At 38.5% G+C, this 13,922-nt stretch overlaps 1 protein-coding gene across 4 annotated transcripts in view; it reads left to right on the forward strand.

Annotated features, from left to right (window-relative positions):
* Nucleotides 1-13,922, forward strand: part of LOC127469810 (BPI fold-containing family C protein-like) — a 28,857-nt gene that overhangs the window by 13,478 nt on the left and 1,457 nt on the right. For 3 of the 4 annotated variants that reach the window (XM_051784598.1, XM_051784600.1, XM_051784601.1), the window contains 12 exons: nucleotides 363-518; nucleotides 1,239-1,302; nucleotides 1,390-1,450; nucleotides 2,897-2,988; nucleotides 4,557-4,730; nucleotides 5,778-5,831; nucleotides 6,769-6,939; nucleotides 7,574-7,641; nucleotides 9,023-9,065; nucleotides 9,939-10,005; nucleotides 11,004-11,080; nucleotides 11,605-11,727. In XM_051784598.1, the coding sequence (XP_051640558.1) occupies nucleotides 363-518; nucleotides 1,239-1,302; nucleotides 1,390-1,450; nucleotides 2,897-2,988; nucleotides 4,557-4,730; nucleotides 5,778-5,831; nucleotides 6,769-6,939; nucleotides 7,574-7,641; nucleotides 9,023-9,065; nucleotides 9,939-10,005; nucleotides 11,004-11,080; nucleotides 11,605-11,682 (1,105 nt within the window). In that variant the 3' untranslated portion in view covers nucleotides 11,683-11,727. Of the gene's footprint in view, nucleotides 1-362; nucleotides 519-1,238; nucleotides 1,303-1,389; nucleotides 1,451-2,896; nucleotides 2,989-4,556; nucleotides 4,731-5,777; nucleotides 5,832-6,768; nucleotides 6,940-7,573; nucleotides 7,642-9,022; nucleotides 9,066-9,938; nucleotides 10,006-11,003; nucleotides 11,081-11,604; nucleotides 11,728-13,922 lie in introns of those variants that run through there. The other variant, XM_051784599.1, reaches the window with a different exon arrangement.

Raw genomic sequence — 13,922 nt, forward strand, 5'->3', positions numbered from 1 at the left:
ATAACACTTGGGTTATATATTTATTAGCTAACTGGCTTCTGCTGTTGCAGTCCCAGAGACCTTTAGGGTAATCTATCAGGAAGGACTGGAATGTCTTGTGCTGCTGTGAAATTGTGACATTTTTGTAAACTTGTCAAATCCTGAACAACACTGGAAAATTCATGTCCTGGAAACACATCATATAATCTGTTTTTGAATACCAGGCATGTCCCTAATCTACTTTAATCCCTAGAAAACCCATTCTTCATTCTAGATAATAGAAGCAAGAAGTCCTTTCAAACTTGATTTACAGGCAGTTTCTTAAATTGTTTCCTTACAGCAGATGTTTTATTGACTGAGTTTGACTTTTTTTGTCCAAGCAGCAAAGGCAAAGGAGAAATTACTGTGTCCATCTCAGGACTGTTTATTTCCATTATCTTCAATGTGTCACGGGATAGCACAGGCCACTTGTCCACATTACTACACAATTGCCAGCTGAGCATTGGCAGTGTAAAAGTCAAGTTAAGTGGAAGATCTAGGTATGTACAGCAATTTTTCTAATTACCCTCTGGGAAGTGGCAGGGTTTGCAGCATAAGGGACACTTTCCAAATTTTGATTTCTAGGGATCCAGTTACAAAATGTGATTAACTACTGAAGGCTCTGAAAGTGGATTTTTAATGTTCTGTTTTCCAAAACAGACTCTTTTGCTGAGTGTGTGAAGTGTGGTTAATCTACATTTCTTTCTGCATGTGCCAGCAATTGAGCCAACTGGACATCCTGCATATGAAAGCATTGACATTTGACCATATTAAAGAGTGCAAGATTGCAAATGGTGGTTCGTAGATGTAAAAGTGATGTAGACCAATTAAGCCTTTTGACAAGCTGACCTACAATTTGAGAATAAAGCTTTCAAAAGAGACTATGAAACAATGCTTATAGTTCTTATTTTGATTTTCTAGAATTTTTTTTCTTACTCATAGACAAAATGTGGCTAATTGAGCATCATTTATCAGCACGTTAACATGAACATCCACAGCTATGCAGATTGCCTTCTATATAGTTCTTCTGAGACTGAGACCAACTAACATTTGTCTGAGACTCAAATTAGTAAACAGAGTCAACTTTTCAGTCTGCCATATTGCTGTAATTGCTTCTTGTTAATATAAATGACATTGATGTCCCCGTCTGCCAGATTTTATTTTTTGAAAGTTTTCAACCCATGGTAAAAAAGCCACTATGTTCATTTCCTTTCCTCCAGCTGGATCTACAGCTTTCTATCTGGTTATCTTGAGAAGCCCATTCACACCAAATTGGATAAAAATGTAAGTTTGCAAAGATGGCTTCAGATAGTGAAGGGAAGAGTTAAAACACACGCCTAACATTACTGACTTGTCTCTCTCTTCATATAGCTATGCCTAAATATCAAATACAAAATCCAAATGATGGATGCACAGCTTAGAAAGCATAAGGGTGAGTTGCTGATAACAGCTTTTTGTTAAGTAATTTTCATAGTGCTCAAATTGTATCATTTTTTATTAGAATCCAAACTATTTCTGTGTTCGTGGTACCAAAAAAGTGAAGGAAGAAAAATACAGCCATTTTTCTGTACCTTAACCTATTCCATGTTCCACCCTAGAAACCTCTTGCATGCACTTTATATAAAATATTCAGATTTCTTCTGTGCCCATAGCAAGTCACCTGTAATCTTTCAATCTGTTGTAGCTGACCTGTGTTATTTCCTTAGATTTCCAAGATGAGCATTTTCATGTTGATCCTTTGTGCTCTTGGTACTGTGAACATAAGACTCATATTCAGTGAGGTAACAAGATGCTGTAGGAAGACACTGTCACACTGAGCATGTTTCTTTTCCCATCAGTAACAATTCCTGTGTCACTCTTGCAGAGACATGAATACAATCTGTGTTCAAAAAGCATATAAATATAAGATTTTCACTACTATAATAAATGCCACAGGTTTTCTTTTGTTATTGCTGTTAGTTTTTTTACCCTAAGATTAAGAATATTTGTTGTTTTTCTCAATTCAAATTAATTTGATTCCTGTAACTAATATAATTCAGGTCATAGAGTTTGTTCCCAAACAAACACTCTTTACTTTTCATTGTGGATATTTCTATTATCTGCTCTGCTATTCAGAAGCAGAGTAAGTAGACATTTATTTTTCCTAAAATGACCTATAACTGCCATGTGCCAAGCAGTGCCAAGTATTACTGAAAATCATAGTCATCAAGAACATTTTCTTATGCAGCACATAATTAAATACTTCAGGTTCAAGGGCACTCCAAGCTGTGCTGTCATATTGAGGAGTTCATAATCTCAGTGTGAATTCACCATTCTTTAAACCCATCTCATTTTTATGCAGTATGAACAGACCTTACAGTCCGATCAAAAATAACAATCAGACTGAAGCTGCATCTGAGCGCCTTTCAGAAAAATTCTTCCATCATATTGACAATAAAGTGCCCTCTTTCTGTGAAAAAACATCCAGTTTCTTCAACTCTGATTGGCAGAAAAATGTGCTAATGTTATCTTCCAAAGTATTTAGTAGTATTTACTTATCATAAAGGAGAGTTTAGTTTTCTTGTGCAAATATGTAACAAAAAAGGAGACTCTGCCCTAGATTTCTCACTGCATAGGAGAGACTTCTGCAAAGTGTATTCAGTTGTGAACAGCAGGGGAACAGGCCTAAATCAGGAGATATCAGTGACTTTTCCAAAGGGAATAGTCTAACTAATTCCCAAATAACAATTTCTTTTTTAATTGTCTTCTTCCTTCTCCCACCATTATTCTTCTTCAGATTCATCATTTCTATAATGTCTTTGTCTTTAACTAAGCAATAACTGTTTGTGATGTGTTTTTGTAATAATATCTGTTTTGGTTTTGTTCATCATTCTTCTAGTCTTAAGCCAGATTGACACCTTTGCACAAGTAGACTATTCCCTACTTAGTTCTCCAGCAGTCTTCAAATCACACATTAACTTGGATTTGAAGGTAATTTGTCTTTAATATCAGTGTGCTTTCTAACACTTTTCTGATTCTCTTTTGAGTTGATTCATTTTATTTCACTCCAGTCTTACTGAACTTCTCCAGTGTTTACTTAGAAAAGCAATAAGACATTTGGGAATTTTGGTCAAGAGTTATTTTGGAAACCAAATGCAATTGTTTATTTAATAAATTAAATTCATTTGTGTAATTAACCAAAGCTATTATTTAGAATTAAATTAATTCAGAGTTGAAACCCTTCAGAGGGGCTTTACAAACAGCATAAAAGTGTTCTTTAGATATACAGCTCTTGCACTGCTGCTTGGTCTTCCGCCTGTTAGCAGTGATACATGATCTGTGATGGCTACTAGTGTGATTGCAGTCCAAAGCATTTGTTTTGAGATGACTCAGCATCTTGTATAAGTACAGGTCACACCCAAAAAGAAGACTCCTCACAGACAGTCCTTGAGCAGCACATAGCAGTTCCTGTCTTATCTAGTTTTCACCTTTGTTGGCAAGAGATATCTCAGCAACACCCAGCTTTTCCAGAAGTTTCAACAGCCCTTGTCATTCAGAGCATCCCAATCACTCTCAGAACTGACTTCAGTTAAGAAAGATTTGCCAGAGCTGTGGTTGAAACTCCCTCTTTGTTATTTTGTTCAAGCAACTTTCACCACCCACAAAAAACTCTTTGCAAGCAGGATATACATAGCTTAAAAGAACTAAGCAATTAGTTATCAGCTCCTGTAGCTATCTAGAATTTACAGGCTAAGCTTTAACATGTGGACATCCCACTGGGACACCTGATGACTCATTTTGTCAGTCAAGGAAGTTATTGGTCTTGGTGCTCCTTGGAACAGGCTGATTGTCCTCTTCTAACTTTCAGCTTTTTTTCTTAGGGTTTTATACCTTCCCTTGTCAGTGTTTTTTCTGTTAAATCTTCCAGCTACTAACCTTCACAGTTTCAGTAATTACATGACTTGCTATCTCTATTACTTTCCTTACATGGCCTGAACTCACCTACCTCTCAATTTTAATAGTTATTTTCTTAGCATACCTGAATCAAGGTCCCCTACCGGTGCAGCACCAAAATTAGGTCTTAGAAGACTAGCAGCTGGGCCAAGGCTAAGAGGTGATATAAAAGGCTCCTTTGTGTGTCCCTGTCCTAAGCAACTTCCAGTGCTTTTTGGGTGTGCCTGAAGATTTTCTTGAAATGTCATCCTTAAGATTAAATTAACAAATGTGTCTTTGCTACAAGAGAAAGAAAATTGTGGTCTAGAGAATTATTTTTTGCATGTGTGTCTTGTAACTGCTGTTCAGAATACTCACTTGAATGCTCAAATTCAAACTTTGAAAGTACAGCACCCAGATTTTCTTTGATTCCTGTAATTGTTTAGAAGAGCCTGAATTTGCTTATTTTCAGGGCATAACACAAACTTATTTGCTTATTTGATGGTTTCTTTAATGTCCAGCTTTTCTTCAGATTAGGAAGAATTCTTCCTGTTCAACCACTGCTAAAGCATTCTCACAGATACAAATGTTTCAACTAAAAATATTTTATAATTATTTTTTTGCAGGGCACAGTCTATCCAGTAGGTAATCACACAGACCCTCCCTTTATGCCAGCTCCATTTGCTCTCCCAAACCAGGGTGATTCCATGATATACCTGGGAGTCTCCAATTATTTTCTAAAGTCTGCTTCACTGGCTTACTACAGAGCAGGGGCCTTTAACATCACCATCTCCGAAGAGGTGAGTATAATTTGCATGTAATGGAATCACAAATATCAGCAGTATGGATAGTCAGGTCAGCAAAGGAGACTAACACATTATCTTTGCCATTTCACACAGATTCAGGTCGCACTTCTACCACTTGTAGGAATGATTCATGACAATAATTCTGTATGTCATAATTTAAAATAGTTCAAGCCCCCTCAGACCTAAGTCTGAACTTCTTGGCAGCTCTAGGCAAGGAATGACAGATATGAACATCACAGAGTTGGTGTGCCAGGAGTGGCAGAAAGAACCAAAAAAAAAGCTTTTCTCTGCATGGACTGCACATAGGAAAGGACAAGACAAGAAAAAGTGTATGAAGCCACAGTCTGCTGCACAGAGGCCCACAACAGATATATTGGTTATGTTGAGAGCTAGAATAAATCCTTAGACTTACAGAGGCCCACAGCAGATATATTGGCTATGTTGAGAGCTAGAATAAATCCTTAGACTTAATGGAGCAGCAGGATGAGGCAAGAACGTACAAGGAAACTAAGCTTTCAGCTGTGGTTGAAGAACATACAAGACCTCTCAGAAATGCTAGTTTCCACACTGGCATTTGTAGTCAGAGTTTCCAATAAGTTTTGCTAACTGAAACAATGCTAAGAGGGTCTTTATGGATGCTGGTGACATGAATGGCACTAACAAACATCATCACAGTGGCTAGCAGCAAAAGAGCAGATGAGATTTCTGAGTCCTTGCCTCTGACATACTCAGTACATTTCATCTGAGAAAGTTTCAAAGGCAGGATGTCATGTCTGTTCTTTCAAAGAATAATGCTTGTTCACTGGTTTGTTCGTTCACTGGTGCGTGTTTCTGAATCACATGAGAAATCTCTCTCTCTTTTGTCCCACAGAGCACCGAGGGTTTCTTAGGAATCACTCTCGGGCAAGGAAATACTAAATCAAAACATGGATTATCTAAAACTAAAATAAACAGGATCTATTGTTGGGGATTTTTTTTCCAAGGAAAACATAATTTTCAGGCTGGTATAATGATGATCTAATTTATTTTATTTGTTTACAGCTTGCTACTACTTTTAGCTTAAATACCTCCCTACTCAAATATTTTGTCTCTGAGGTGAGTACTGTTACTTGTACAGATCTTTTAATAAAAATCAGTATCTAATGCTCTTTATAGATATTATCTGTGTGTTCTCATTTGAAAAAGTTTGGAGGAGACAAGGAAACTGGTTTATGATTAGTGCAAGATTCGAACATACACATCTACCCCATGATAATTCTTCCTAACTGTATCATACTACACTTCAGTTATTCTCTACCCCTCTAAGTTCTGGATTTGCTCTCAGTCTTTGAAATAGTTATAAAGAATAAGTGGTAGCCATCTCTGAGATCAGTCTCCTTTTATTCCTATTCAAGGTAATGGTATCTCTGCTATTGGTAGCCTGACTTCTCTTTGCAAAGATTCCTGATTTTTGACTACTGGAGTTTATATACAGTGGGAAATAATAGTCATGAGTCTATACATGTGATGCAAGAAATTAAGATACTATGAGTTGCTGTAAAAATATGGCAACACTTACTATAAGATGATGAAATTCAGAATCTGTGGAATTGCAAACTGAAGTTTTGTCCTTTAGGAGTTTCTCTACTTTTCAAAAGATTGGCTCCTTTGCAGGCTGTCACTTTTCCAAATACTTTATAAAGTGATTTTTTTTTTCCTGGAATCACTCATTTCCCTCATTTTTTTAACATGCTAATCTCCTCCTCTTGAAATACATTTTTCAGGAACAACCTCTAAATTGCTTCATTATAGATGTTTAATATCAGTGGGTTTAAAACTTCACCATTCGTTTTATCATTTCTGAAACTCAAAGTGTATGCAATGCAAAATTTATCATTTCAGTTGGTGTAATTAAAATGAAGTATATTTAATATTGATTAATTACAAGAGAATTGGTATACAACACCTGATTATGATGCAGCTACAGAAACTGTAGCTTAAGAAAAGCTTAACTCTGCACTCTTAAGTTTTTTTCCTCCTTGAACCTGCACAGATGTCTCTGAGTCAGGCAGCAGCGTGCCCAGTGCTGCTGAATCTGATGGCCACTTTACCTCCTGCAGTCAGTTTAAATGCAGACAGATGTGTCCTACAGATCACTGGTTCTGTAGAAGTGTTTGCTGCTCTGCCAAATTCAACCACCCAGTACATCTTTACAGGGAATCTGGTAAGTAAAATGAGCTAGAAGATAATATTCGGTGCTGGGGCTGAACAAATCACACAGTAATCTTCAAGGTCCTTTTAAAATCATAGAGATCAGCATAAAATAGCATATACTGGTCTGCCACAAATATGCATACTGTTCTGTTGCATTTCAGAGGGAGCAAACATGCACCACATACTGTAGAATTTAATGGATTTAATAGGTAGGTGCAGAGAGCTACTTAGGAAAGCCCTTTTTTCCATATGGGAGGTTGAGTGATTATTCAAGAATAAATTGTAATATATAAAAATGTTATTGTCTGATGCCCAGTCTTCCTAACATCTTTGTTATAAAGTCATTTCAGACATCTTTTCATGAGGTTGCAAGTGAACCAACTAGGTCAGCCATGCAAGGACTTAAATGATCCTAATGATAAGGAGGCAATCAGAGCAGTGTTATCATTTTGCTCACACAATCTCAGTTGCTGGCAGAAATCGGCAAATTCACAAATGCTTTCACTATCTATATGTATTGACCACATAAAAAGTTTAGACATTGTGTTTCCAATCAAAAAAGTAATTACATTTGTGCCTGTATCTAAGACAGTATCTATCTGTGTATACAGTCACACAAGACTGTTTTGTTTTTTTCCCTGCAGACAGCCAGTACCACAGCCAATTTGACAATAACCAAACAGAAGTTGATTATCTCATTACTTCTGAAGAGGTAACCAAGAAAAATTCAGAAAGCAACATCAATAATCCCAACATTAGGACACAACAGAACTTATTGTGTCAGCCTGACAGTGGTTGTTTCACCATGGCAAAAAGAAAATTAGTTATCTTCTTTCTCACAGGAACTCTTAAGATACTTTCAACTGGTTGGTTTAAATCTTTCAGATGAAATATAACAATACTGTGGAACAACCATGTCTCCTGTGATACTTCCCCTTTCTGTAGGTTAAATACCTTTCCAGATGACAACATTCAATTTATTGGTTATCTTAAAGGCATCTGTTTCAGTCTGCGCTGATGGAGTAGCTTATTTAAAACCTGCTAAATGTTGCTGCCATGCCAAGTCTGAGCATCATAAACAGAACTGCTGGAGTGCAAACCCTGCACAGGACCACTGTCACTAGCTCTCTGTATGCCTTCACATGAGGGGAAGAAAAAAGTGAGACTGCACAGCACACACTCCAGCAGCAGACCATCAAACAAAAGAGACTGGAAAGGTGTCTGTAGTTTGAATCAAAGCTCAAAGCTTTTTAGATTTTTCTTAGATCTTGCTAGTTTTGTGTTTACTTTATGGTTATTCTCAGTTGTCTTAGAAAAATTTTATTAGCACTTTGAGCTGGGCTGGGTTTACAGCCCCTTTCTCCATAAATGCAACAGGTAGATAGAAGCGCAGACTTTCAGACAGGTAGCCCACATCAGTGCTTCTTCTTGTTAGCTCTGTACTCCAAGTTGGGCTAGAATTCCAGAATATATGATATTTTTTAATCTATTACAATTTTATTAAAGAAAAATATAAGCAGCCTTTTCTTAGTTTTTTGTCACTGGACCTTTTTAATGGGAAAAGAGGATTTAAAATGATCAGAGCCTGTCAGTGCAAGTTTAAGAAGTAATGGTGCCACTCAGAGCTTTTGACACAAGAATGTGTTCTTCTATTCTTCAAAATTTTGTTTTTTCTCTGGGATTATGTTTACAATGATCTGAGGATGCATTACAGGCATCAGTGGAAAAAGTTAGGAAAGGATATGAGTTAATTCAAATCACAATGCATATTTGAGGAATGTGTAGTTCAGCCATTGGAGAAATAGCAATTCCAGGAAAAATTGATTTCCCAAGTCTTACAGTTACAGCCCAGAACTACACATGACTGTAGGAGGAGATTAGTACCAGAAAGAACCCAGTGATTCTATAACTCATTTGTAGTTGTGCCAGTTTTAGTTAAAAGCTGTTGGGAATTAAAGAGTCTTTGGCAAAGTTAAATGTGTGAATCAGTGTGAAATCAGTATGAATTTCCACAAACGAATCTTCAAGTGGTGTGCATAAGTTGTACCTTCATCTTTTATAGTGAATTCTCTTCTTTTACTACTTCTCTTCAGGTTCCAGTTCTCCCTACTGCACTCCAATCTTGGCTTCCCTGAGGTAAGCTGATGGTTTCAGTGCCTGGAATAAGTAGCTGACCCCTTCAGAGATAAAAGAAATAGTTCTGAACTTGCTGCTGAACAATTATTGGTCTGTCTTGGGGACATCATCTGCCACTGCTCTTTCTGCTTTGAAATAGTATATGCTATGCTTTTCTTTTTCTTTCTAGTAAGAGGAAGTACCTCTTAGAGTGTTGTGTTGTTTTGTTTTTTTCATCAGAGGCTCAAATTGTTATGGAGTCTGCCTGGGTTCAGGCACAAGTCACAGCTGGACTGAGTATGTGTAGCAGTTGAAGTGAATACAAAGTCAGGCTTAAGCTCCATATCGTAAATTATCTTAAATTACTTTAACCAAATAACAAAAAAACAGGATAAAAAAAAAAAGAGAGACTAAAAGAAACATGATGCCACTACTTGGATCCTTCACTGTAGACTGAGAAATTATCAGAGAGACTCTGCAGCAGCTCAGCCCAACCAATACCTTTAAGTGAAGGGAGGAAGAGACTAATCACAGTGGTGTAAGACAGAGCTTCAGGACAGGGCAGTTCTTGCCACCCAGAGAACAGTTCACATATGACAACTGAGTCTGCCAGTTGAAATGAGGTTGAACATATTTAATTCCTAAAGTTAAGGTTCAATCCAGGTATTTAACATACAGAAAAAAAACCACTTTCAATTTAACTCATTGTGAGAAAATGGACACCTCTTTGCAACTTAAACCAAAATATATCTTTTTTTTGCCTGAGATTTTCTCTGCCAAGCTGTGTTCTGATCTTTTTGCGTGTCACTTCAGTTCTAACACTCATCTTCCTTGTGAAGCTGCAAACCCATAGGCATCAGGCAATAATCACCAAATGTGCTTTTCCCCATACAGCAGAAGTCAGTGGTGGAGAATTTTCTGTCGTATGCTTTACGGAGAGTAGTAATCCCAGTAATCAATGGTAAGGATTGTGGCCAGTTCTGAGCACAGCTGGGGGGAAAGAAAGACTGAAACCATAAAAGGGAGTGCCCAGCCTTAAAGACTTTGTTGTGTGAGGTTTTCTGTTCATTTGGTGACACCAGGACAGGTTTACTCTGTGCTGGACTTTGATCCTGGTCATTCAGCTATGTAGATCAGGGGCTGGGACAGAGCAAGTCTCGGCTCCCTTTCAAACACTGGGCTTGGGTTTCATTTTCACTGAATGCAGTGTGGCAGCAGAGCTGAGACATGTTTGAGTCTCATCCTGACAGAGAGTCAAGCTATGAGCGGAGAATGGCCCAAACTGAGGAAGTGCAGAAGCACATTTGCACCTTTGGGCCTTGGGTTAACGTCTCTTACTTTATCACCTCTCTGCCTTTGTGCTTCACCTGCTGCCACAGGCCAGACAGAATAGAAATCAGTTCAGTAGGATACAGGTAATGAGGGATGATGGAGAAAGGGATGATGGTGGAAAGAAGCAGGTGGAAGAGTACAGAAGGTGCCTCTCACATGAACAGAGGTGAGGAGACTGCTGTCAAAAAAAGTGAGCTACCAATGAGGAGAAAGAAAAGAGAATGAAAGGGCAGGATGCATGTTAGATGTTTGGAAAAGCAAATAGGAATAGACCTGAGGCTTGACTCAGGAAAGTAGGGATAGATGAGAATAAGAGGAGCCAAAAGGATGAGAGGATCGAGTAGAGAAGAAATTGAAAGGCAGATGGAGAGTAATGCAGAGTGAGAAACAGCAGAAACCAGATCTTGAGGGGCAGATAACTGGAGACGAACAAAGGCAGTGTCAGAAAGATAAGAGATTGTAAGAGGTTTAGATGCAACTTTTTCACAGGGTTTTTTGCTCCCTTGAGAGGCTCAAGGATGGCTAATTGAAGGGAAATTGCAAACACATTGAGTTCCTTGAGAAAGATGCTTCTGAAGTGCATTTTATTATTACATTCAAATGTATTTATATTTGTCCTTTCCAAAGATAAACTAGGAAAAGGATTTCCTCTTCTTAACTTGGCCCACACTAGCCTGACTGGACCTGCAATAAAAATGAATCAGGTGAGAAGCCAAATTTCTTTTATAGAATATCGCTTCTGTTTCAGGCCTGTATATTTGTGTGTTTTCCTGTGTTTGGTAAATCTAAATGTTGTTATTAGTAAAGCTTTCACTATGCATTAGATATAACACACAAACTCTGGATCCAAAATGAGTCCCCACCCCAGCAGTTACAGATTGCAAAGGGTCCGCTAGCCCTTTGGGGTGTGCCAGCATGGGGACATGACAAGGACAGTGCTGCTATCCCCTTAGATGCATTGAGTGTGTGAGTCCTTGCTCCTCTGACCTTTCTCCAGGCAGGCTCATAGGCAACCTGAGTGTCTCTGGTAAGTGTTACTCAGCCTTCTGGAGTGTTAACCTACATCAAAGCCCATTCCTACCCTAAAGTTAACTAAAGTTCGGGAGGCACAAAGCCACTCTTGTCTCCTGCCCTGCTGAGGGGCTTACCATGGGATCTAATCCCAGAGTAGTGTCCCTGAATATATGTCTGAAATTTAAAGTAATTTTACATGTTTTTCTTTCTTCAGGGTCATCTGGTTATTTCCACTGATGTTCACTACCAACCAGAGGACAGGGAAGATGAGGACCTCCACAGCCACTCCTGATGTCTTTTTACTTCTAAAGAATAATAAGAGAAAAATGTAGTTTTCCTTCTGTTGGCTTGTAGGGAGTAGATGCTATAACATTAGAAGCATGGCTTTTCATCACTATTTTTAGTGTTTTAGTAAAACTTTTTAAGCACTTTTCACAAAGTGAATGTGTCGGGTTTTAGTACAGTGAGTGTAGCTAACTGTTATCGATGCTTTGGAAAACTTGTTGCAGCCTGATCTGAAGCAGCAACTGGTTCTTTTCCGTAGAGTTATAGACACCACATTTTGTTAATTTTAGGAACAAGTTCTTGCATTATTCAGTTTATCTCCATTAGCATTAGCAACATTTTGTGTATGGAGTGAGATCTTATTCTTTGTAAGCGTTTCACAATTTGTCCCTTTGTAACTGGATACCAAGAGTGGGAAGAAATTTATAAAATCCAGTTAATTGCCATATAGTTACAGAATCATATAATCTAGTCCAGACACTGGCTCAAAACAGGACTAATTATATGAGGTTATTGAGCACTGTGTCTAGTCAACTCTTGAATGCCTTCAAGGATGGAGATTCCACAGTCTCTCCAGGCAATCTGTTCCACTGTTTAACTCCCTTCAGAATAATTTTTTTTCCAAATATCAAATCAGCATTTCCCATGTTCCAGCTTGTTCTGTGGCCTTTTGTACTTTCACCATACACTTCCAAGATGAGACTGACTCCATTTTCTCTGTAGTCTCTGATCAAAACATTGCAGGCAACAAAATGGCCTTTCAAGCCCTCTCTTCTCCAAGCTGAACAGGCCTAATCTCTCAGACTCTCCTTGGAGTTCATGTTCTCAAGCCTCCTTGAGAACCTGCACCTGCTGGTGCAGTCCAGAGGCCAAGCCTTGCTAGTAAAAGCAGCCTTTTCTTTTGTCACTAGTCCCCCATCTTACTGAGCAATAAGCCCATCTTCTTCTGCTACAAATGTACTTAGGGAAACCTTTCCTGTTGCACTTTGGCTTTCCTGACTTTATTCCTATATGTGCAAACAAGATCTTTGTGTTCCTTTCAAGTATCTGGTCTCGATTTCCATCTTCTGTATGCTTCCTTTTTGTGTTTGAGCTCACTCAGGAGCTCCAAGTTCATCCATCATGGCTTTCTGCCACAATTGCTCAGCTATCTGAACATTGTAATGGACTATTCGTATGCTCTGAGGCGGCTGCCCTTGAAGATTAGCCAGCTCTTCTGGGCCTCTGCTCTCCAGGGCAATTTCCCACAGATCCTGCCAAGCAGGTCCCTGTAATCTTCTCATCTGAAGTCTATGGTTGTAATTCTGTTCTTTGTCTTGCTGCTCCTCTCAGGATCTGAAAATCCACAGTTTCATGTTCACTGCAGCCAAGGCTGTCCTTGGCTTCTATATCATCCAGCAGTTGCTCCTTGTTTGTGAGTCACTGTACCTCTTTGAGGGTATCAATCTCCAAATAATTCCATACTTCTAATATTTATAAAATGGAGATGGTAGCTTCATTTTGTCTTATGTCAGTGTCATCAGAGACACTCAACCAGGAGATATTAAGTGTGTGAAAAGAAAAACTAGTCTGCAAATGTCTCACCATAGAAAGTTCAGTTCCAGCTTGGGACAGAAATGTGGCTTCCATAGTTTTAGCTGAATCAGTTTATTTATCTAGCTGGCTGATTTTTTAATATAAAAAAGCATCCTGAAACCAAACAGCAGTAAATCACAGCATCGGATTCATTGTATTCTGTAGTAGACTCAAAAGAAATGAAGATTGTTAATTAGTTTGGTGTCCTTCACTGATACCAGGAAATTTGTTCTGCCTATTTGGCAGACAATTCATGAGATACAGGGGAAAAAGAAAACTGAAGCTCTGGTGTCTATCTATTTTCTCTTCCAAAGGGACACACGCTTCAGGACTGACCAAGTACCATGGCTCAATGGACCTTTTCAGGCTAGAGTCATGGCTTAGCACAACACTGTCTCTTAAGCTCTAGTCCTCTGGCTGTTCACAAAGTGATGTAGTAATTTCTCTGAGGACTAAAGAGGATGTCACATAAACTGACAGTTCCCCCTGAATCATCCTATACTTACCTACAGGTCATTATACCATTTTTGATCTCGTGGTGTCTCCTGATTGATAGAACCATGGAAATTATTCATGCTCATCAATTTGCTGCAGAATAGAGAGCATGGAGAAAAGGGAGAATTGGGGAGCAGGGAAAAGGGACCACTGGAGCACTGAGCCAGAGGCAGGAGC

Source organism: Manacus candei, unplaced genomic scaffold, assembly GCF_025592945.1.
Source record: "Manacus candei isolate 608988 ecotype Guabito, Panama unplaced genomic scaffold, ASM2559294v1 h1tg000018l, whole genome shotgun sequence".
Classification (NCBI taxonomy): Eukaryota; Metazoa; Chordata; class Aves; order Passeriformes; family Pipridae; genus Manacus; species Manacus candei.